This window comes from Oncorhynchus masou, chromosome 2 (genome assembly GCF_036934945.1).
Source record: "Oncorhynchus masou masou isolate Uvic2021 chromosome 2, UVic_Omas_1.1, whole genome shotgun sequence".
NCBI lineage: Eukaryota > Metazoa > Chordata > Actinopteri > Salmoniformes > Salmonidae > Oncorhynchus > Oncorhynchus masou.
The window spans coordinates 49,929,406-49,951,407 of record NC_088213.1 but is presented as its reverse complement, the minus strand read 5'-3'; the positions used below and the strand labels follow the sequence as shown (position 1 = coordinate 49,951,407).

The 22,002-nt window shown below is 45.3% G+C and overlaps 1 protein-coding gene across 1 annotated transcript in view; it reads left to right on the top strand.

Moving 5' to 3' along the window:
- The window catches only part of LOC135506184 (MAM domain-containing glycosylphosphatidylinositol anchor protein 1), a 430,085-nt gene extending 409,806 nt beyond the window's left edge, over positions 1–20,279 (top strand). Inside the window, exons 18-19 of the mRNA XM_064925672.1 lie at positions 5,279–5,387; positions 19,427–20,279. Coding sequence (XP_064781744.1) covers positions 5,279–5,387; positions 19,427–19,521 — 204 coding nt within the window. The 3' untranslated portion in view covers positions 19,522–20,279. The remainder of the gene's footprint in view (positions 1–5,278; positions 5,388–19,426) is intronic.
- Positions 20,280–22,002: the final 1,723 nt, after the last annotated feature.

Genomic DNA, 22,002 nt, shown 5'->3' with positions numbered 1-22,002 from the left:
TCAGGCCAAAGAGTTCAATCAGACCAGAGAATCTTGTTTCTCACGGTCAGTGTCCTTTATGTGCCTTTTGGAATACTCCAAGCGGGCTGTCATGTGCCTTTTACTGAGGAGTGGCTTCCGTCTGGCCACTCTACCATAAAGGCCTGATTGACCATCTCTGCAGCACTCCACCATTCTTCTAGAAGGTTCTCCTATCTCCACAGAGGAACGCTGGTGCTCTGTCAGAGTGACCATCGGGTTCTTGGTCACCTCCCAGACCAAGGCGCTTCTCCCCCGATTTCTCAGTTTGGCCGGGCGGCAAACTCTAGGGAGAGTGTTGGTGGTTCCAAACTACTTCCATTTAAGAGTGATGGAGTTCACTGTGTTCTTGGGGTCCTTCAATGATGCAGAAATGTTTTGGTACCCTTCCCTCAGGTGGATTCCAGTAAAGTTTTAGAAACATCTCATGGATGACCAATGGAAACAGGATACACCTGTTTTGTTGAAAAGTGAAGCATACTGTACTGCCAACCCAAACTCGAGATTAAATGACTGTAAGCCTATTGGTCATTACTGCTGGAAAGACATTATGACCTAGCTGGCATGTACTGTCGTCAACTACTGCTCCTCTCTGTCATGGCTATGGTTGCCTACTTATGCACAGAAATAAAGAACAATTGGCATCACACTAGGCTGATCAATTCACCTTCGGCACATCTTTTGATGTTGTGTTAAATCGCAACCTGCTTGTCACTATACATTCAATAAACTGTCTACAACAGCCGTGATGTTAGCGAGGATTCACCAAAAAGACTATTGCTAAAAATACAAGTTACTCCCCAAAGCAACTTGCAAGCAGAAAAAAATGTCTTAAAACGACCACAATCAAAAATATAAACATTTAAGAAGGAAAATACGAAGAGAAAAGTTGTCGAAACATCTTGGCCGGTTGAGATGACGATTACCCAGAGGCCATCTTTGTTCCTTCCATACTGCAGCCCAATGATATGCCTCTGGGTTTATTGGAAAACAGGGCAACCCACATTTCTCCCATGCTGCACTGCGCTGTCCTGGGTAGCGTATGTTCTCTCCCTCCTCTTCCTCTTTCTGTCTCTCTCTTACTCTCTTACTTTCTCTATCTTCATTTCACTCTCTCTCTTGCTTGCTCTCTATTGCCTCTCGCTTTCTCACTCGCTTTCTCTTCGGCATGTTTACCCCCTCTCTCTCTTGCATCCCTTTCTCTCTTACTAGCTTACTCTCTCTTCTGCATTCCCCCCCCCCTCCTCTCTGTCTCTTTCGTTCTTACACACACACACACACACACAGCACTTCAAAGCGGGGCTCCCTACAGGCTGTTTCCCCCCCTGGCGTATTCTGTGCAGGGCCACAGATCAATGCACCGCATTAAAGGTTACAAGTGGAGGCAAAACACCACGTTCACGCCGCCCACTGTACTTCCTGTCAAAGGAAGTGGTACGGCCAGGAACAGGTTGGCACGGCGATGTGAGAGAGGCACTATGGGAATTATAGGGACGGATCCCTCAGGGTGAGGCAGGACGAGAGTAGGAGAGAATGGGGATTGTTTGAAGTGAGTGGATGGCAGCGATTTTGTAATTAGCTCATTGTTAATGGGTGTTGTAAAACAGAAAGTGGGCCACATTGAAATACTTTTAAAATGCATCTTTCCTTCCTTCCTTCCTCGCTTCCTTTCTTCCTTACTCCCTTGAGGTTTAACATGTTCTATTGCTACAAATGTATCACCTCCAGCAGGAAAATACAAAATGAGGAGAGCATAGTAATTAAGACACTTACACACACGCACACATACACACAGCTTGCAAAATCTCACACACACCCCAAACTTTACAAAGACTAACCACACACATCAATAACGACTAACACACACACACACACACACACACACACACACACACACACACACACACACACACACACACACACACACACACACACACACATCCAGCTTTTTAACTGTGTAATTCATGAGGGTTTGGCAGCTTTCTCTCTTCCGACTCCCCTTTCTCTCTCTCTCTTTCTCTTTCCCTTTCTCTTTTACTCATGTCTCCCTTCAATCTTCTCCCTTCTACCCCTCACTCTCTCTCTCGTGGCCATAGTGCATGTGTATTTGAGTGTGTTTGTGCATGTGTGTGTGTGTGTGTGTGTGTGTCTGTGTATTCAGAGCCCCAGGTGAGGCTCTTCTGCCCTACAATAAATCAGGCTTGCACTTTCGGCAAGGAGATTTACAAGAAAGAGCCATGGAAGTGAATACATAAATAAAAATAATAACTAATAGCAAAAGCTGGCCTGCTTCAGACACAAACACACATGCACACAAGAATACAGAATGCATTTAGGAGGTGTGTGTTTGTGTGTGCGCACCTTCGGTGTGTGTCTGCATATATAACAGTGCAGTCTAATATTGTTTAGTATAATCGAACATCGTGACCAGGCTCTTACGCCTGACAGTGCCCGTCCGCCACGGCCCTTTGGCCAATTAGCCTAGCCACCCCTCATACCTTGTTCCCCCGTGTTCCCCCTAGCAAGCAAATCAAATCAACCTTCCTCACAAATGAGAAGACTGGCCAAATCTATCAGTCTCACTCCTCCACCCCTCCACTCCCTCCATCCCTGTCAAAGCCGCCTCTCCAGGCTTTCTTTATTTATTCAAAGGAGTCCTTCGTTCAAAGGAGTGTATTCAAGGATTAAATTAGAGAATAGCAGAGAGAGATGCGCCGTCCTCCTGTTTGGCTCCTTCCCTTTGTGTGTAATTGGAGAAGCTCTCTCTTTCTTTCTCTTTCAGTAATAGAGAGCTTCGATTACCTACTCAGCTCTCTGACCACTCTCTCTCCCTCTCCTTCTCCCATCTTCCTCCTCTCTCGCTTCAGGCCGATACCCACTAATTATCAAAATCCAGAAAAGAGCCGTTAAATTACAACCACCTAAAAGGAAGCGATTCCCAAACCTTCCATAACAAAGCCATCACCTACAGAGAGATGAACCTGGAGAAGAGTCCCCTAAGCAAGTTGGTCCTGGGGCTCTGTTCACAAACACAGAGAGCCCAGGACAGAAGCACAATTAGACCCAAGCAAATCAATAGAAAACAAAAAGATAATTACTTGACACATTGGAAAGAATTAACAAAAAAACAGAGCAAACGAGAATGCTATTTAGTCCTACACAGAGAGTACACAGTGGCAGAATACCTGTCCACTGTGACTGACCCAAACTTAAGGAAAGCTTTGACTATGTACAGACTCAGTGAGCATAGCGTTGCTATTGAGAAAGGCCGCCATAGCCTGTCTTCTCTTGAGAGCAAGGTCTGCCTATGTGCTCACTGCCCACAAAATGAGGTGGAAACTGAGCTGCACTTCCTAACCTCCTGCCCAATGTATGACCATATTAGAGACACATATTTCCCTCAGATTACACAGATCCACAACGAATTTGAAAACAAACCCAATTTTGATAAACTCCCATATCTACTGGGTGAAATTCCACAGTGTGCCATCACAACAGCAAGATGTGTGACCTGTTGCCACAAGAAAAGGGCAACCAGTGAAGAACAAACACCATTGTAAATACAACCCATATTTATTGTCCCTTGTGTACTTTAACCATTTGTACATTGTTGCAACACTGTATATATACATAATATGACATTTGTAATGTCTTTATTGTCTTGAAACTTTTGTATGTGTAATGTTTACTGTTAATTTTTATTGTTTATTTCACTTTTGTATATTATCTACCTCACTTGCTTTGGCAATGTTAACACATGTTTCACATGCCAATAAAGCCCCTTGAATTGAATTAGAGAGAGAGAGCGAGAGAGCGAGAGAGAGGTTGGGAGAAGGAGGGAGAGAGAGAGAGGTTGGGAGAAGGAGGGAGAGAGTTTGGGAGAAGGAGAGAGAGAGAGAGTTGGGAGAAGGAGGGAGAGAGGGAGAGAGAGCGAGGTTGGGGGAAGGAGAGGGAGAGAGAGGTCAGAGAGCTGAGTGGGTAATCAATGAGTCCCTGGTCAACCACGGGTCAAGAGGCTATACACTAACATGAATGAGCGCACACACACAGACACACAACCTTCCTCTCTCACACAAAAAACTTGACTTTCATCATGTAACATGGTTTACAAGGACAGCAAATGTTCTATCATGATATGAAAACGCCATGTGGAAACTGCCTGGTAGAAAATAATAACAGAATTTGTTGCACTTCAACATAAACAACAAGCACTTTCTTAATTGAAACGAGAAAACAAAAAATGGATACTGTATATCCATGGCGAATGATTGCGGAAGATTGCAAATGAATTAGCCTCCAGTCTGAGTTGAATGCCATTACGGATGAAAGTGCGCTCCTTGTTGTTGTGGTGTTTTTTTTTCCTTTTTTCACCAAATGGAATACACTCCATCTTTGATTAGCTCGGTGGGATGGGGTTTGGGGACGCAGCTTTCCACAGTAATTAAGCTGTCAATCCAAAGCAAGGCCTTCTGGGTAAAAACGGTGAGCCAAACGTAAACGTTTCCGAACAGGTGGCCAGGAGATATGAGCAACTGCTTGTTGCTTCCGCCACAATATCTGACCTAGTTTTATTTTAGGACGTTTGTTCTTTCCCCTCCCTTTTTTCAAATGGCCTCATAACATGGCCTTAGAGAACCTCTGTCACTCTTTTACAATTCTTCATTACTAATTCCAGTACTACAGACTGGAATTACAAACAGACTATACTAAACAAGTTAAGTGTCTTACCACACACATAGCTATGTGTATTTGGATACCGGGTACCGCAATTTCACACTCTCACACCAAATAGCCTGAAGTCATAAGGCTCTCGTCGCAGGCTCTATTTCCCTATGTGGGAGCGTTGCAAACTAGAGATAGCGAGTTTTTACCTGGTTAGATGTGCATTGTACAAATTAGCAGCTTTTCAGCACAGTTTTTTATTTCTGTATAATAAAAAATCAACAAAGAAGTTGGCTATTTTTCAATGAGGGCCAATGGTGGCGTAATCTAGGGGAATTCCTTCTTATGATGTGAATATCGACTGGGAGTATAGCATAGGAGGAAAGTGAGGAAAGTGTTTTGGGAAGTGTTGAAATGTAAAACATATTCGGTATTCTGAGTGTGATAAATCACTTGTAGGTCTCTATATTCTTGGAAGCAATTTGTAACAACACTTTGGTGCTATTCACAAATCGAAGCATTCAAGTACGTCTCCTGAGTAGCAAGTGGAAGTTTATTTTCGATGGAAATACAAGTTTTTTTCTTTTTCCCTGTTCAGGTGATGTTTGAGGCTATTCGGGGATCGGGCTATGAAGGGGACATTGCCATCGATGATGTCTCAGTCACCAAAGGGAAATGCAAGCAGGAGAACTCTGTCTCCAACACAGGTACTGTCTGTATGTCACAATGTTACTGTCGGATGAAGTTTATCCAAGACGCTGGTCTTGGGTAAGTTTGCATTTAATTTACATTTTAGTAATTTTGCAGACGCTCTTATCCGGAGCAACTTACAGAAGAGTGCATACGTGCATAAGTGGATTTGACTATTTCAGCCACACGCGTTGCTGACAGGTTTTTAAAATCGAGCACACAGCCATGTAATTTCCATTGACAAACATTGGCAATATAATGGCCTTACTGATGATCTCAGTGACTTTCAAAGTGGGACCGTCATAGGATGCCACCTTTCCAACAAGTCAGTTCATCAAATTTCTGCCCTGCTAGAGCTGCCCCGGTCAACTGTAAGTGTTGTTATTGTGAAGTGGAAACGTCTAGGAGCAACAACAGCTCAGCCATGAAGTGGTAGGCCACACAGAACGGGACCACCGAGTGCATAAAAATTGTCTGTCCATGGTTGCAATCAGGACAATACGTTTTTGTCGGGAGCTTTGTGAAACGGGTTTCCTTGGCCGAGCAGCCTAAGATCACCATGTGCAATGCCAAGCGTTGGCTGGAGTGGTGTAAAGCTTGCCGGCATTGGACTCTGGAACAGTGGCAATGCGTTCCCTGGAGTCATGAATTACACTTCACCATCTTGAAGTACGACGGACAAATCTGGGTTTGGTGGATGCCTGGAAAATGCTACCTGCCCCAATGCATAGTGCAAACTGTAAAGTTTGGTGGGGGAGGAATAATGAATGGTCTGGGGATCTTTTTCACGGTCCGCGCTAGGTCCCTTAGTTCCAGTGAAGGGACATTTTTACACTACGGCATACAATGACATTCTAGACTATTCTTTGCTTCCAAATTTGTGGCAAAAGTTTTGGGAAGGCCCTTTCCTGTTTCAGCATGACAATACCCCCGTGCACAAAGCGAGGTCCACACAGAAATGGTTTGTCGAGATCTTTGTGGATGAACTTGACTGGCCTGCACAAAGCCCTGACCTCAATCCCATCGAACACATTTGAGATGGATTGGAATGCCGACTGCGAGCCTGCCCGACCTCATTAATGCTCTTGTGGCTGAATGGAATCAAGTCCCCACAGCAATGTTCCAAAATCTAGTGGAAATCCTTCCCAGAAGAGTGGAACATGTTATAGCAGCAAAGGGGGGACCAACTCCATATTATTGCCCACGACTTTGGAATGAGATGTGTCCACATACTTTTGGCCATGTAGTGTATGTGACCTTCATCAGAGATCTACAAGTGAGTAGTAAGGTCAAGAGAGTGGGTTCTATGCCATTCAATCAGAATCTGTTTGTCAATCTTTCCAATTCACTGTAGACAGACGCAGTCTCACTACAATACAAACCAGACAAGGTATAGGAATAAACTGTTCTGTGTAACCCAGACATTGTAGAGAGCTTGCCTGTTTGCCAAAGCTATAGCTTTCAACCCTCTACACTCTGCTGTATGGTTACTTTAAATATTTAATATGCAATACATGAAACGCTTGCTGCAACAGGTTGATCATTTTCATACTTTTCAAATGATTTGGGGAAACCAGAGACAGCAGAGGGAGAGAGAGATAGAAGGGGCAACAATTGCAGTGAATAAAGCAGAGAAGAATAGTTGAACTAGAGAGCGGAAACCCTAATTATGAAAACGGGTGGCAGAATGATAGTAATGAGGAGAGAGAGAGAGAGAGAGATTTAGGAAGAGAGAGCAAGAGATTAAGGAACAGTGAGTGAGGAGAAAGAGGAGAAGAAAACAGGTGACACATTGATAGTAATGAGAGAGAGAGTGAAAGATAAACAGTGACGAGGAGAGAGAACAGCACAGAGAACATGAGGAGAGATAGAAAGACAGAGGAGAGGAGAGGAGAGAAAGAGAGCAGTGAGAGCTGTCAGTGCAGGGGCTGTGGAGGCAGCTGGACACCCTTCCTCTCCCTGCCACGTGGGCTATAACCTGTGGAGGGCTTGAACCCCACCTTCCCCAGCCTCCCTTCCTCTTCTCCCCTCACCATTCCTCTCCTCCCCCGTTGTCACTCCCCATCGCCCAACATGGCAGAGGGCACCAGGACGCTTTGGCGTTATGAGGTGGAAGGGTTGGCACCGTATTTTCATTGTAAACCGTGGGCAATGGGCACAGATACAGCCATGCAGGGTTGCGTTCCAGGATCTATGATAGGATCACTTCCCGGGCATCTGTCCAGGTCGAGGCCTCCTGTCCTGGAATCTTGACCCACAGGCCACCGTGATAAAGTAACCAGACTCCACATTTCTCTGTCCCGGCAAATTGTACAGTGACATCAGGCTGGAGGCTGCAGTCTGCACCCTAAATACACAGTGACACTGAGCAGAGCCTGTAATCAAATTTTTCCTTGTGGCTTCTTCACAGCATCAGCTAATTTGCCCCGGAAAACGGAATGCGCTTTGACACCTTACATGGACCATGGTCAGATGGTCATCATGTTACACGGACCATGGTTTAAAATGCCATCATGTTACTGTGTGAATTGTAAATGAAACACTGGCATTTTTCAAGTGTGCAATAACTGTAACTTTAAATACTGAAGAAGACCAAAAAAGAAGAAATGGTAAATCCCCACAATGGTATGATCCTCCTGAAGTGTTTAATAAGATAAGGACATTTCGACCCCAAACTGGGATTTCATCAAGACAAAATACTGACCACTCACAAACATTCACTACCACATCGCAAGGCTGAAAGCTCTTGATCTTCATTCACTCATACTGACACTGCTATAGGTTTCCTCCAAGTTACCCACACCAGTCTCCATGCAGTGGCTCCATAGATCACTGACCATAGCACTGCCCATAATTGAAAGAGCTCTTCATCGCCAATATATGGACAGCCACAATTGAACAACTCCACACGATGGCTTCTATTGACAATTACTTACCCCTAAGTGAGAAAGCTTCACTGTCAATGTATAAGTGTGGCCGTTGACCACCACTGACAACAGTTATTGCTCGGCCTCCGTCCGCTAGGCACTTCAGAGGGTAGTGCATCACTGGTGCAAAGCTGCCTGCCATCCAGGACCTCTACACCAATGGTTACCCGGAATATTTGCATTGTGTACCCGTCCCCCCCCAACCACACTTTTACACTGCTGCTACTCTCTGTTTATCTTATATGCATAGTCCTTTTAACTATACATTCATGTACATACTACCTAAATTGGCCCGAACAACCAGTGCTCCCGCACATTGGCTAACCGGGCTATCTGCATTGTGTCCCACCACCTGCCAACCCCTCTTTTTACTCTTCTGCTACTCTCTGATCATCATATATGGATAGTCACTTTAACGATACCTACATATACATACTACCTCAATAAGCCTGACTAACAGGTGTCTGTATATAGCCTTGCTACTCTTTTTTTCTTTTTTCAAATGTCTTTTTACTGTTGTTTTATTTCTTTACTTACCCACACACAATTTTTTCCCCCGCACCATTGGTTAGAACCTGTCAGTAAGCATTTCACGGTAAAGTTTACACCTGTTGTATTCGGCGCACGTGACAAATAAACTTTGATTTGATTTGATTGAATCAAGCCGTCACTAATCTGTTTTGTAGCTCCCCCTGACTTGAAGTGCATTCTGGGATATATTGCAGCCGATAGTCGGTTTGTAGAGCCACATTCCTCAATATTTATTTCCAACCACTGATAGAAAACCAGAAACATTGTGTTTGTAAATGAATGGGGGATCTTAGGAAATGGTAAATGATTCAAGATAAAGCTACTATCTTAATGTACTTGCTGTATCGCGAGATCAAGGTAAACAGACTACAATTCCCAAGAAAATGATCTGGTACAGTGTTGGTATTTGTGTATTTTTACCACTCATGAGGGTGCCTACATCATTTTCAACAGTTATGGGAGTGCCCTACTTTGTTGTGGGAGAGTACCCCTGTAATTCCAACCGAACTGAAGGCACCTGCACTCCTTCACAAATCAAATTGGGTGGTACTATAGCTTAGGCAAGTCAAGAGGCCTCCAAAAGTAACAGGCCAAGACAATCAACTCCCCCCGAGACATCATCCCTTTCTGCTCACTTTCCCCCCGAAAATGGCCGCAAAAACAAAACAAGGCTAAACAAATCAGGAGACGTTGGTGGGTCGGTAAATAATTAACGAGAAAAACCCTCTGCCTCCCCCCAAACACCCCTCATCTGAGAAACAGCAAAAGCAACGAAAGAGCCGAGAGCTAGCGGGGATCCTAATGTAATACAGTGAATTATTGATGGAGGGTGTAAACAGGAAGCCAGGCTACGCTAGCCTGTGGGGCCGATGCAGCGCTGCACAAGACAGCTCGCCGAGACAGATGGGTAATTATTATTGGTTAGAGGAGATTGGGTAGAGGAAAGACCCAGCCCACACACCTGGGTCACCTCTATGTATTAGCAGACACGACGATGAGGAATAATGTATGTGGGTAAAACTATATAGGCCTGTTTCCCAAACATAGATTAAGCGTAATCCGCGACTATGAAACATGTTCAATTGAGATGCTCTATTTATATGGGGCCAGTTTTACCAAACACATAATTAGCCTAGTCCTGTACTAAAATACTTATTTTCCACAGAGAATCATTTTTAGTCCAGGCTAAATCTGTGTCTGAGAATCTGGCCCATATTGTTTGCCCCACAAACATTAGTATTAACCTGTAATAACCAACTGGTTTCTGCAGTTGTAATTCTACATGATTTAATCACAATACTAGTGATGAGCCAGCCATCGTGATAGTTGTGTTATAGCATAGAACATTTCAAAGCAGGCATAACCGATTACAGTACATCAAAGTGTGTGTGTGTGTGTGTGTGTGTGTGTGTGTGTGTGTGTGTGTGTGTGTGTGTGTATATGCAGGTCTAAATCTGTATGGTAGTGTGTCAGAGAGTGTGCATCATGTGAGCGGCCAACCCTCCCAGGAGTTTTTGCTAGCGAGTGTGCCCAGCTGTAATACCCAGTTGATGCAGCTCACGTCGGCCTTCTAAATAGTACCCTAATCCCTATAATAGTGCACTACTTTGACCAGGATCTTGTATTTGCTCCTGTCAAAAGTAGTGCACTATGTAGGGAATAGGGTGCCATTTGGGATGCAGACCACCTGTCCCTCACACACCCCATCTCTCACCATCACACACGCACACACAAACATGCGCACAAACACACACCCTGTTTCCCCCCAACACACATCACACGCACATATAAACACTCTCACATACATACACAGACACGCTCTCACACACACACACATCTCACTGGGCTAGCTGTCTGATGGGGTGTATCACAGGGGACTGCGGAACCGTGTGGCTCTCCTAAAATTAATGATGATTGCCTCTGACATGTTGTGTTCAACTAACTCCACATTCATAAATCATAGGAATGACTGGAACCTGGCTCTGGGGCTGAAGTGTGTGTGTGTGTGTGTGTGTGTGTGTGTGTGTGTGTGTGTGTGTGTGTGTGTGTGTGTGTGTGTGTGTGTGTGTGTGTGTGTGTGTGTGTGTGTGTGTGTGTGTGTGTGTGTGTGTGTGTGTGTGTGTGTCTTTGAGAGACAGAGAGTGAGAGTGTGTGTGTTTGCTTGTGTATAACAGAAAATGTGTGTGTGTGTATGTGCCTGCCTGCCTGGCTATGTAAGTGTGTGTGTCTGCGTGTGCACATTTCCATGCATGTGTACGTGTCTTAGCTATGGGTGAGTTCGACAAGGGAATTGTTGCACTGCACACCGTTCACTGCCCTCCCTCCTTTCCTTCCTTCTCCCTCCTTTGTTCCACTCCCCTTCTTTTGATCCTGTAAGGGGTGGCTTTCAATACTGTCTGGATCCCACGTCGGCGATGACTCAAGTCCCCGCGTTTTAGCCCCAGACCCCCTGGTTCTCTATCCCCTCGGTCACCCTGTGTGGCATGCAACACTCCCAGATCCCTGGTGGTCCCACACTGTTGTTGAAATTGCAAAAAGTATACATATGCATATGGTCAAATGCACAAGATACATTGTAGTGTACACAAGATACAGTGTAGTGTACAGTACAATGATATGCAAGCTCTCCTCACAAACTGTGCAGCAGCTACAAAAAGTATTCAATACAAAATATAGTTAGGAAACACAATATGAGAACAATAGAGCACAGAATCCATGCAGGGAAAAAGAAAGACAAATATAGTATTTCATTATTCCCTATAAGGGAACGAGCCGGTTTATTGGATTTGACATTGCAGTCATGGGTTCAAACGCATGGTTATTATGTATTTGTATTTTAACTACTTATTTTCTGTGTATTTGAATATTTTTAAATAATATGGCCAAATCAACTACTTCTATTTGAAAGTATTTTCAAATAATTTCCTATAAATACTATTGTCAGGCATATGTGTATAGGTGGCAGGGAAGTCAGGCGCAGGAGAGTCAAATGGAGTGTAAAATGGAGTCTTTTAATAAAGTCCAAGTAACATGCTCCATAAAAATAAATAGACAAATGAAATAAATAAATATGGGTACGAAGACACGTCGCGCACCTATACAAAAACACTACACTGACGATAAACAATCTCTGACAAAGACATGAGGGGAAACAGAGGGTTAAATACACAACAGGTAATGAATGGGATTGAAAACATGTGTATGGGAAGACAAGAAAAAACCAATGGAAAATGAAAAATGGATCAATGATGGATAGAAGACCAGTGACGTCGAACGCCGAGCACCGCCCGAACAAGGAGAGGCAACGACTTCGGCAGAAGTCGTGACAGTACCCCCCCACCTGACGCGCGAAGGATCTAACACGTCCTCCACCGGAACCCAGCATCTCTCCTCCGGTCCGTAACCCTCCCAGTACACGAGGTACTGAAGGCCCCTCGCCCGACGTCTCGAATCCAAAATGGATCGAACAGAGTACGCCGGAACCCCCTCGATGTCTAGAGGAGGCGGAGGAACATCACGCACTTCAGCCTCCTGGAGTGGGCCAGCCACCACCGGCCTGAGGAGAGACACATGGAACGAGGGGATAATACGGTAATTAGTGGGCAGTTGTAACCTATAACATACCTCGTTCACTCTCCTCAGGACTTTAAACGGCCCCACAAACCGCGGACCCAGCTTCCGGCAGAGCAGGCAGAGGGGCAGGTTTCGGGTCGAGAGCCAGACCCTGTTCCCTGGTGCGAACACTGGGGCCTCACTGTGGCGACGGTCTGCGCCAATTTTCTGGCGCCTTATGGCACGCTGAAGGTGGATGTGGGCTGCCTCCCAGGTTTCCTCAGCGTGCCGAAATTAATTGTCCACCGCAGGGGCCTCGGTCTGGCTCTGATGCCAAGGAGCCAGAACCGGCTGATACCCTAATATACTTAGAAAAGTAGTAAGGTTAGTGGAGGAGTGACGTAGCGAGTTCTGAGCCATCTCTGCCCAGGGCACGAACTTCGCCCACTCCCCCGTCCGATATTGGCAATAAGACCGCAGAAACCTACCCACATCCTGGTTAACTCTCTCCACCTGCCCATTACTCTCGGGTGTTGAAAACCTGAGGTATGACTACCCGAGATCCCCAGACGCTCCATGAACGCCTTCCAGACCCTTGATGTGAACTGGGGACCCCGATCAGACACTATATTGTCAGGCACCCCATAGTGCTGGAAAACGTGTGTAAACAGGGCCTCTGCAGTTTGTAAGGCCGTAGGGAGACCGGGCAAAGGGAGGAGATCGTGGTGTAACCCTGTGAAGGTGGAAGATCAGTCAAAAAAATCCACCGACAGGTGGGACCATGGCCATTGAGGAACGGGTAGAGGTTGTAGCTTACCTCTGGGCAGGTGTCTAGGAGCCTTGCACTGGGCGCACACCGAGCAGGAAGAAACATAAATCCTCATGTCCTTAGCTAAAGTGGGCCACCAGTACCTCCCATCAAGACAGCGCATCGTCCGACCTATCCCAGGATGACCAGAGGAGGGTGACGTGTGAGCCCAATATATCAATCGGTCGCAGACAGCAGACGGAACGTACAGACAACCAGCTGGACACTCAGGGGGAAGGGATCTGCACGTGACACCCGCTCAATGTCCGCGTCCAGCTCCCACACTACAGGCGCCACCAGACACGAAGCTGGGAGTATGGGAGTGGGATCCATGGATCGCTCCTCTGTGTCATACAGCCGAGACAATGCGTCTGCCTTAACGTTCTGGGAGCCTGGTCTGTAAGAAAGAGTAAACACAAAACGAGTGAAAAACATGGCCCACCTTGTCTGGTGATGATTCAATCTCTTCGCCAGATGTACTCCAGATTGCGGTGGTCAGTCCAGATGAGAAAAGGGTGTTTAGCCCCCTCAAGCCAATGCCTCCACACCTTCAAGGCTTCTACGACAGCTAACAGCTCTCGGTTCCCCACATCATAGTTTCGCTCCGCCGGCTGAGCTTCTTCGAAAAGAAAGCACAGGGGCAAAGCTTCAGTGGCGTACCCGAATGCTGAGAGAGCACTGCTCCTATCCCAGCTTCGGATGCGTCCACCTCCACTATGAGTGGCAAAGAGGGATCCGGATGAGCCAACACAGGCACCGAGGTAAACAGAGTCTTCAGGTGTCCAAAAGCCCTGTTCGCCTCAGCCGACCACTGCAAGCGCACCGGGCCCCCCTTTAGCAGTGAGGTAATGGGAGCAGCCACCTGACCAAAACCCTGGATAAACCTCCGGTAGTAATTGGCAAACCCCAAAAAACGCTGCAACTCCTTTACCGTGGTTGGAGTCGGCCAATTACGCACGGCTGTAATGCGGTCGCTCTCCATCTCCACTCCTGAAGTGGAAATCCGATGCCCTAGGAAGGAGATGGATTGTTGGAAGAACAAGCATTTCTCAGCCTTGACATATAGATCATGCTCCAACAGGCGACCAAGCACCCTGCGCACCAGGGACACATGCTCGGCGCGTGTAGCAGAGTATATCAGAATATCATCGATATACACCACTACACCCTGCCCGTGCAGGTCCCTGAAGATCTCATCTACAAATGATTGGAAAACTGATGGAGCATTCATCAACCCATATGGCATGACAAGGTACTCATAATGACCTGAGGTGGTGCTAAATGCCGTCTTCCACTCATCACCCTTCCAAATACGCACCAGATTGTACGCACTCCTGAGATCCAATTTTGTGAAAAAACGTGCCCCGTGCATTAGCTCAATAACCATATTGATCAGAGGTAGCGGGTAACTATATTTCACTGTGATTTTATTAAAACCTCGATAATCAATGCACGGGCGTAAACCGCCATCCTTTTTTTTCACAAAAAAGAAACTCGAAGAGACGGGTGAAATGGATGGCTAAATGAACCCCTGATGCAGGGATTCAGAGACATATGTCTCCATAGCCTCCGTCTCCGCTTGCGACAGTGGATACACGTGACTCTTGGGATATGCAGCGTCTACCAGGAGATCTATCGCACAATCCCCCCGTCGATGGGGTGATAATTGAGTCGCCTTCTTTTTACAGAAGGCGAGAGCCAAATCGGCATATTCGGGGGGAATGCGCACGGTGGAGACCTGGTCTGGACTTTCCACCGTGGTAGCACCAACGGAAACCCCTAAACACCTACCTGAGCATTCTCGCGACCACCCTGTGAGAGCCCTCTGTGGCCAAGAAACAGTGGGGTTATGGCAAGCTAACCAGGGTAGGCCTAGCACCACAGAATATGCAGGAGAATCAATAAGGAAAAGACTAATCTTCTCCTTGTGACCCTCCTGCGTTATCATACACAAAGGTGCGGTTACCTCCCTGATAAACCCTGACCCTAATGGTCGACTATCTAAGGCATGAATAGGGAAAGGCATATCCACAGGAACAATAGGGATTCCTAAACTATGAGCTAAACTTTTATTAATGAAATTCCCAGCCGCACCTGAATCTACTAGCGCCTTATACTGGGAATGCAGGGAAAAATCAGGAAAAGAGACCGAGACAAACATTAGTGCAATAGAGGGCTCTGGATGAGAATGGTGCCTACTCACCTGGGGTGATGCCAGAATGCCCTGCCTACCTTCTCTTTTCCCAGAGGAACCAACCCGGCACCGACCAGCAGTGTGCCCTCTGCGACCATGAATGGTGCTTGAGCGGGAACCCCTTCCGGTCTCCCTGCGCACCATCCCTCACAATTCCATAGGTTCGGGAGAGAGGGTGCGGGAGGATGGAACAACCAGACCCCCATCTAGACGTCCACGAGTAGCCAGCATGTTGTCCAGCTTGATGGACATGTCCACCAGCTGGTCGAAGGTGAGGGTGGTGTCTCTACAGGCCAGCTCCCGACGGATGTCCTCGCGTAGACTACAATGGTAATGGTCGATCAGGGCCCTGTCGCTCCATCCAGCGCCGGCAGCCAAGGTCATAAACTCCAAAGCAAACTCCTGTGCACTCCTCGTCTCCTGCCTCAGATGATAGAGGAGCTCACCCGCTGCTTTGCCTTCAGGTGGATGATCGAATACTCTCCGGAATTGGCGGGTGAACTCCTCAAAATGGTCCAACGCCACATCCTCCCTTCTACACACAGCGCTGGCCCATTCCAGGGCTTTCCCGGTGAGGCATGAGACAAGGGCGTAACTCTTCTCACGGTCAGATGGTACTGGGGAGGCCGTGGCTAGATACAAGTTCAGTTTAAGGAGGAAACCCTGGCAGCCGGCAGTATCTCCGTTGTATCCCGTGGGTAAGGATAAATGGATCTTCGGTTCCGGAGAGGAAAAAAACGTTCAAGGGAGATTCCGGTTGTGGTGGTGGTGGCGCTGGAGAAACTCCCTGTCTCTCCCAGCGATCCATATTCTGGACAATGCGATCCATGACGGAGCTTATACAGTTAATCTCCTCCTCTTGTTCCCGAACGTGTTCCTCCAGCTCCATGAGCATAGTGTCCTCTCCTGCTGACTCTGACTTTTTGGTCAGAGATTCTGTCAGGCATGTGTGAATAGGTGGCAGGGAAGTCAGGCGCAGGACAGTCAAACGGAGTGTAAAATGGAGTCTTGCAATAAAGTCCAAGTAACATGCTTCATAACACTAAATATACAAATGAAAAAGGGATCAATGATGACTAGAAGACCGGTGACGTCGAACGCCGAGCACCGCCCGAACAAGGAGAGGCAACGACTTCGGCAGAAGTCGTGACAACTATTTGAATCTATTTTAAAATACTTGTTTCCAAATACATTACACATGCCCCTTTACCAAACATACCTGTGTTCAAATGCATGGAGTTTTTAAATATCTGTATTTGAAAATAATATATTTATATTTAAGTATTTTCAAATGCATTCCAATACTTTCCAAATACATTCCAATATATAACTACTTGTATTTTAATAAAATAAAAACATTCTAAATACTTACTTCTAAATGTATTTGAAAGTAATTGAAATACAATAAATAGCATTTGAACTGAGGTCTGCTCTTGAGCCAACTCCCATATCTCTGGTAGTCCATTTAGTGTGGGTTGGATGTTCTTGGATGTGCAAGTTGAAGTTGAAGCCCAGACACTGGAACATGGATGACAGTTTCAAGCTGTTGCATTTATCAGGATTCAGCTGAACTGTGTTGGACCCCTCTCATACACACCATAAGAAAACAACAAAGCACATTCACAAAGCTTTCAGAGTTGGAGTGCTGATCTAGGCTCAGGTCCTCTGACTCCTTATTTCCACATGATATAAAAGGGTAAACTGATCCTAGAATAAGCACTCCTATTCAAAGACCTTTGATACATACAGCCACAGATATTTTATCCATCGCCAAACCCAACCAAACTTTCTGTGCTTCACCCCCTTCAAAGATCCTTGAGAGAGAAATCAGGGCTGGCCCCTGTGCCAGGCACTTAACTTGTTCTCTATGGGAGAGGACGGGAGGAATAAAAAGCTTGATTATGATTACATAGATTTTCTGCCAGCGAGAGAAGCCCCCTAATATAAATGTATATTGATTTCTTAAATACAATACCTGCCTTACTCTTTATTTATGAAACTCATTCCACTGCTTACATGCGTAATGCGCTGTTGACTTTGTGTAAGTGCAGTGTCTGTGGGTGGGCGGGGGGTGTTGTGTATGCAATTAGTGTGTGTGTGCGCGCATCTGTGTTTGCATGCACTTCGACAAAAGGAGAGGGAGGGTCGCAGATGTCTCATGTACAGGTGCTTTGTGATGCTGTTTCATATGAGTACAAGAAAACACAATGGCCGTTTCCGAATACCCATGCTAGCGTATTGCATACATAAACTGCATACTATTTACTCATCGTTGCATACTATTTAGCACATACTGTTTAGTAAAAAGTATACAATATGCCATGGCCATAACGCAGTAGCAGCTCCTGATTGGCTGAGTAGATGGGGCGGGCCGAGTGCGGGTGGAGTTTTCCAAATTCAACACACATTCATCGCATTAAGCATCTGATAACAGCTAATTTCCAATTTGATTCATTTTCTTTAAACTATGAATGGAATAGGAATGGAGTTATATGCCTACTCAGGGTGTAGGCAGATATCACATTCAAGCTATACCGTAGTAGCCCATCTTTCCTTTTTAAAAAGGATTGAAGACAGACCAGATCATTTGGTTCCATTTCAACATATTTCTTAGTGAAACCAATACACTGTAGCATATATAAATTAAATCAAATGTTCAAATCAAAAGGCTATTCCACAGACAAACGTGGACAGACGGCTGCATCACAAATTCTGAACCGCTGGACAGGAACATAAACTAAAGCACTGATCGTTGGGAACGCGATCAGAATGAATGTTGAGGCTTGATACATCCATTCAAAAATGGAATATGTAGCCTACAAAACTAAAACATTCCATGTGTTCAAATCAAAAGGCCTGATTAACATGCCATTAGTAATGCAGCCATGTACCGAGTCCCCGATGCAGACACATTCACAAATTAAAAAATGGTTTAGTATTTAATATAAAAGCTCAGATGAAGGCCAAGAGAACAATAAACACTTTTTAGTGAGAAAACAGAAATCCACTTTAGATTTTTTTTTTTTAAGACTTCTTTTTTCAAAGATGTATCCTACGATGTAATACCCGTGATCATTTTAATGAGAACAAAAACGACTTAGCCTATATTTTACACGACTGCAGAAGCTTCGTTTTTTGTTAGGCCCAAGCTCTCTTCACGTAGCCAATCACTTGCAGTCTACCTCTTCCAAAGCATTGTGGAAAAGTGTGCAACATATTCTACTAGATGAAGAGCCAATATGATTAAAACATCCTGGCATTTAAACCATACTCAATTTTCTAAATGTCGCATACTATTAAATATTATATTTTCGCATACTGAGAATACTTCATGTTATTGTGCTTCCCACTATTCGTTGATTTCGTTAGCGCATCCAGTAGAGTATGACATCTGGGCATTTAAAGTATACTAGATTTTCAAAATGTTGCATACTATTAAACAAATTATTTCTCATACTCAAACAGCCTACTATTTAGGACACAAGTATGGGTATTCGGAAACGGCCAGTGACATTACATACATTTAAATAAAAACACAGTACATCAACTGTACTATGAGCTTCAAATTCCCTGTCGACCACACAATCTATTCTTTGATTCGGCTCGGTTTAGAGATCTTCATGTCGAACAAGAGGCGAGAGGCGAGCAGTTTGATGATGACATCAATGAGCAACTATTCTCTCATATGCTATCTCAAAGCACTTATGACACACATCCAATCTCCATTGTGAACCCTGCCTCTGAAGTGATAAAATACATTACTCCCTTATGCCAGTCTCGGGCTTTTAGTGCCAAATCCCTCCACTCTTTCTCTCTTCATAAGATCTTGGGATTGAGTTACAGTATCTTACAAGGCTTTACTGTAAAGGTCTCCCTTACAGTTTTTAAATATGGGTTACTAGACTAGATAAAAGTATTGTACATTTAACAAAATCTCAAGATGTTTAACATTTTCATCTCTTTTTATCAATGTGACTTGTGGGTTGTGGACAATAGCCTATTGAGCCCAGACCATTCAGTTTGTTCTGTTTGTGTTTTCCACAGTTCTGATTGGGGGAGCCCCAGGTCTGCGCTCGCTCCCATTGGTCGCCTCACTGACCTTCGCCCTCTGCTCATATCTACTGCTGCTCTACAGATGATGAGCACAACGCACAGCGTCCCCTGTCTGCCGAGACAGGCTACTGCCCAGACTTGCTCTCTCTTCTTCTCTCCCTGTGTCCCTCGCTACCTCTCCCCACTCCCCTCCCTTCTTCCTCTCACATTCTCCATCCACCTTTTAGTTTTCATCTCCAGCCCTGTTTTCGATGACAATCCATGCTTCACTTCTCCCATTACACCTTGGCTATGCTTGTAACTGACTGTCATTTGATTGACTCTCTCTCTCTCTCTCGCTCTCTCTCTCTCTCTATCATTTTCCTTTTCCACACTCACCCCTTTACAGTCGTATGTGGCTGTGTTTTTTCTTTCAACCAATCACACTATTTTTAACTGAGGCAAAGTCGCAAACTCAATGACCTGACCTTTGACACCCAATATCACTCAATCCAACCCCTCACAGCAGACACACATCATTCTTCTATTCACTCTCACACACTCTTCCATCACCCCCCTTTACTCTTTCCAACCCCCCCAGCGACCACCCGTATCCCTGACACACCAAAGTGTCGGACACTCTACCAAAGATGATGAAGAACCTGAGGAAAAAATGGAAAGGATGGGTGGGGGGAGGGGTTGAGAATAATAGGATGACAAGGGTAGGGGGGTTCCCCCCCTCCTTATTGAACCCTCCCCTTCGCCTCCTTGGGTTGGGCGCCAGGGAGCTGCCGATCACAGCAGACTGAGTGACTGACAGACTAAGGAGGCTAGGAAGGAAGGAAGGAAGGAAGGAAGGAAGGAAGGAAGGAAGGAAGGAAGGAAGGAAGGAAGGAAGGAAGGAAGGAAGGAAGGAAGGAAGGAAGGAAGGAAGGAAGGAAGGAAGGAGTTCCCACTTGCCTCTCCTCTACCGGTCATAGCCGTAGATGACTTGTGTTGGATCGTACGTGTACATTTCTCTATATATGATATATTACAAAAGTTTAAATAAATAAAACATAAAAAAACACTCATGGACATGAGCAACGTTACAGGCTGCAACAAAGCAAATCTACAGAAGCACAAATTTATACAATCTACTCCCTTTTATTTGGGGTTTTCCTCCGTGTGTTGTTGCTGTATGTTGTCCCAATCAAACTATTTGTGTTCTTATGGTTTTTTGGGGGGCGGATGTGAAAAACAGAGAGTGGTAACATTTATGTGGAAGAGATGTGTGGATGTGTTGGTTGGTACCTATGACACCCTTAGCCTATAGCCCACTTGAGCACTCGTGGCAGGGATGGGCCAGTCACCTCCATTATGCCCACCACCACCACACTCTCCACCCCAAAAAATGACTTGACAGAGACTACGACTAGCCTCCCCTACTCATTCACCCCAGCCAGGCACATCCCCTATCTTCAAACTCCAGCCAGTAACAGCATCTCTCGGACTTCCTGCAGTCTACAGACAATGGACCTCCTGCTTCCTGTACAAGGAGAAAGTGGAGGTGGAGCATGATTGAAATCAATTACGCCAACCACGTCGATACGCATCATTTAAATGAGGCATGGATGTAGTATATTGGGGGCAGGGCGTCAAAATCCAAGAATATGACCAACAGGGTAAGGAGAGGGGGTGTGCAGATCCGATAGATGGATTCTATTTCACAGGTGTCCGATGATGAATGTCATGTATAGGATTCTAGAGAAATAATTGAATCAACAACATTTGGAAGGCAGCAAGTCCAATTTCCTACTACAACTGTATCAGCCGATCGAGGGTGAATGTCTTCGATGTAACCATAGTTTATTTAAGATGATTACTCATGTAACATTGTTACAGTATGATTGTGTTTCTCTGTGGAGCAATAATCATTCACTATCAGCTCACATAGTTAGCCCGAGCACATCGTGATTGATCAAAGTCTACATCCTGCAAATGCACCTGTTCGCCCAATTAAGGTAGAGATTCCAATGAGCCCCAAGCACATTGTTGCACAAAGGTACAGATTCAATCCGATCGTAGATTCTTGACAACGCAGCTTTTAAAGGCAATGTTCACGTTCACAGTAAATGGTTCAGATGTCCGTTCAAACAGAAATCACCTTTAAAAGCTGCATTGTCGACCATGCGATTGGATTGAATCTCAGCTAATGTAATTGGTCACAATCTAAGAACAAAACAACACACTAACCTAACTGATGATGCAGAACACATGTAACTGGCTCGTTCTTCCTCTCAAGATTAGTTTCCAAAAGTCCCCTGAATCGTAAACCGCAACATACTACCCCTAGGCACTTGTAAATCTGAGAGGGTTGGATAGGTGTAAGCACGATGGTGGGAGCTCCATCTTACCATCTGATACGCCAGGTGGAATTGTTGCTATATTGCTTATACCCGTCCAATCCTTTCATATCTACGCAAGTGCATGGGAGTAGGGACTAAGGGTTGATTTGGTATACAGGGATACTGTTACATCAGTCTTCTCCAAATAAGTGTTGTACTTTTACTGCATGAGGCTTTTTTTTATCGTATCGGTTGCCGATA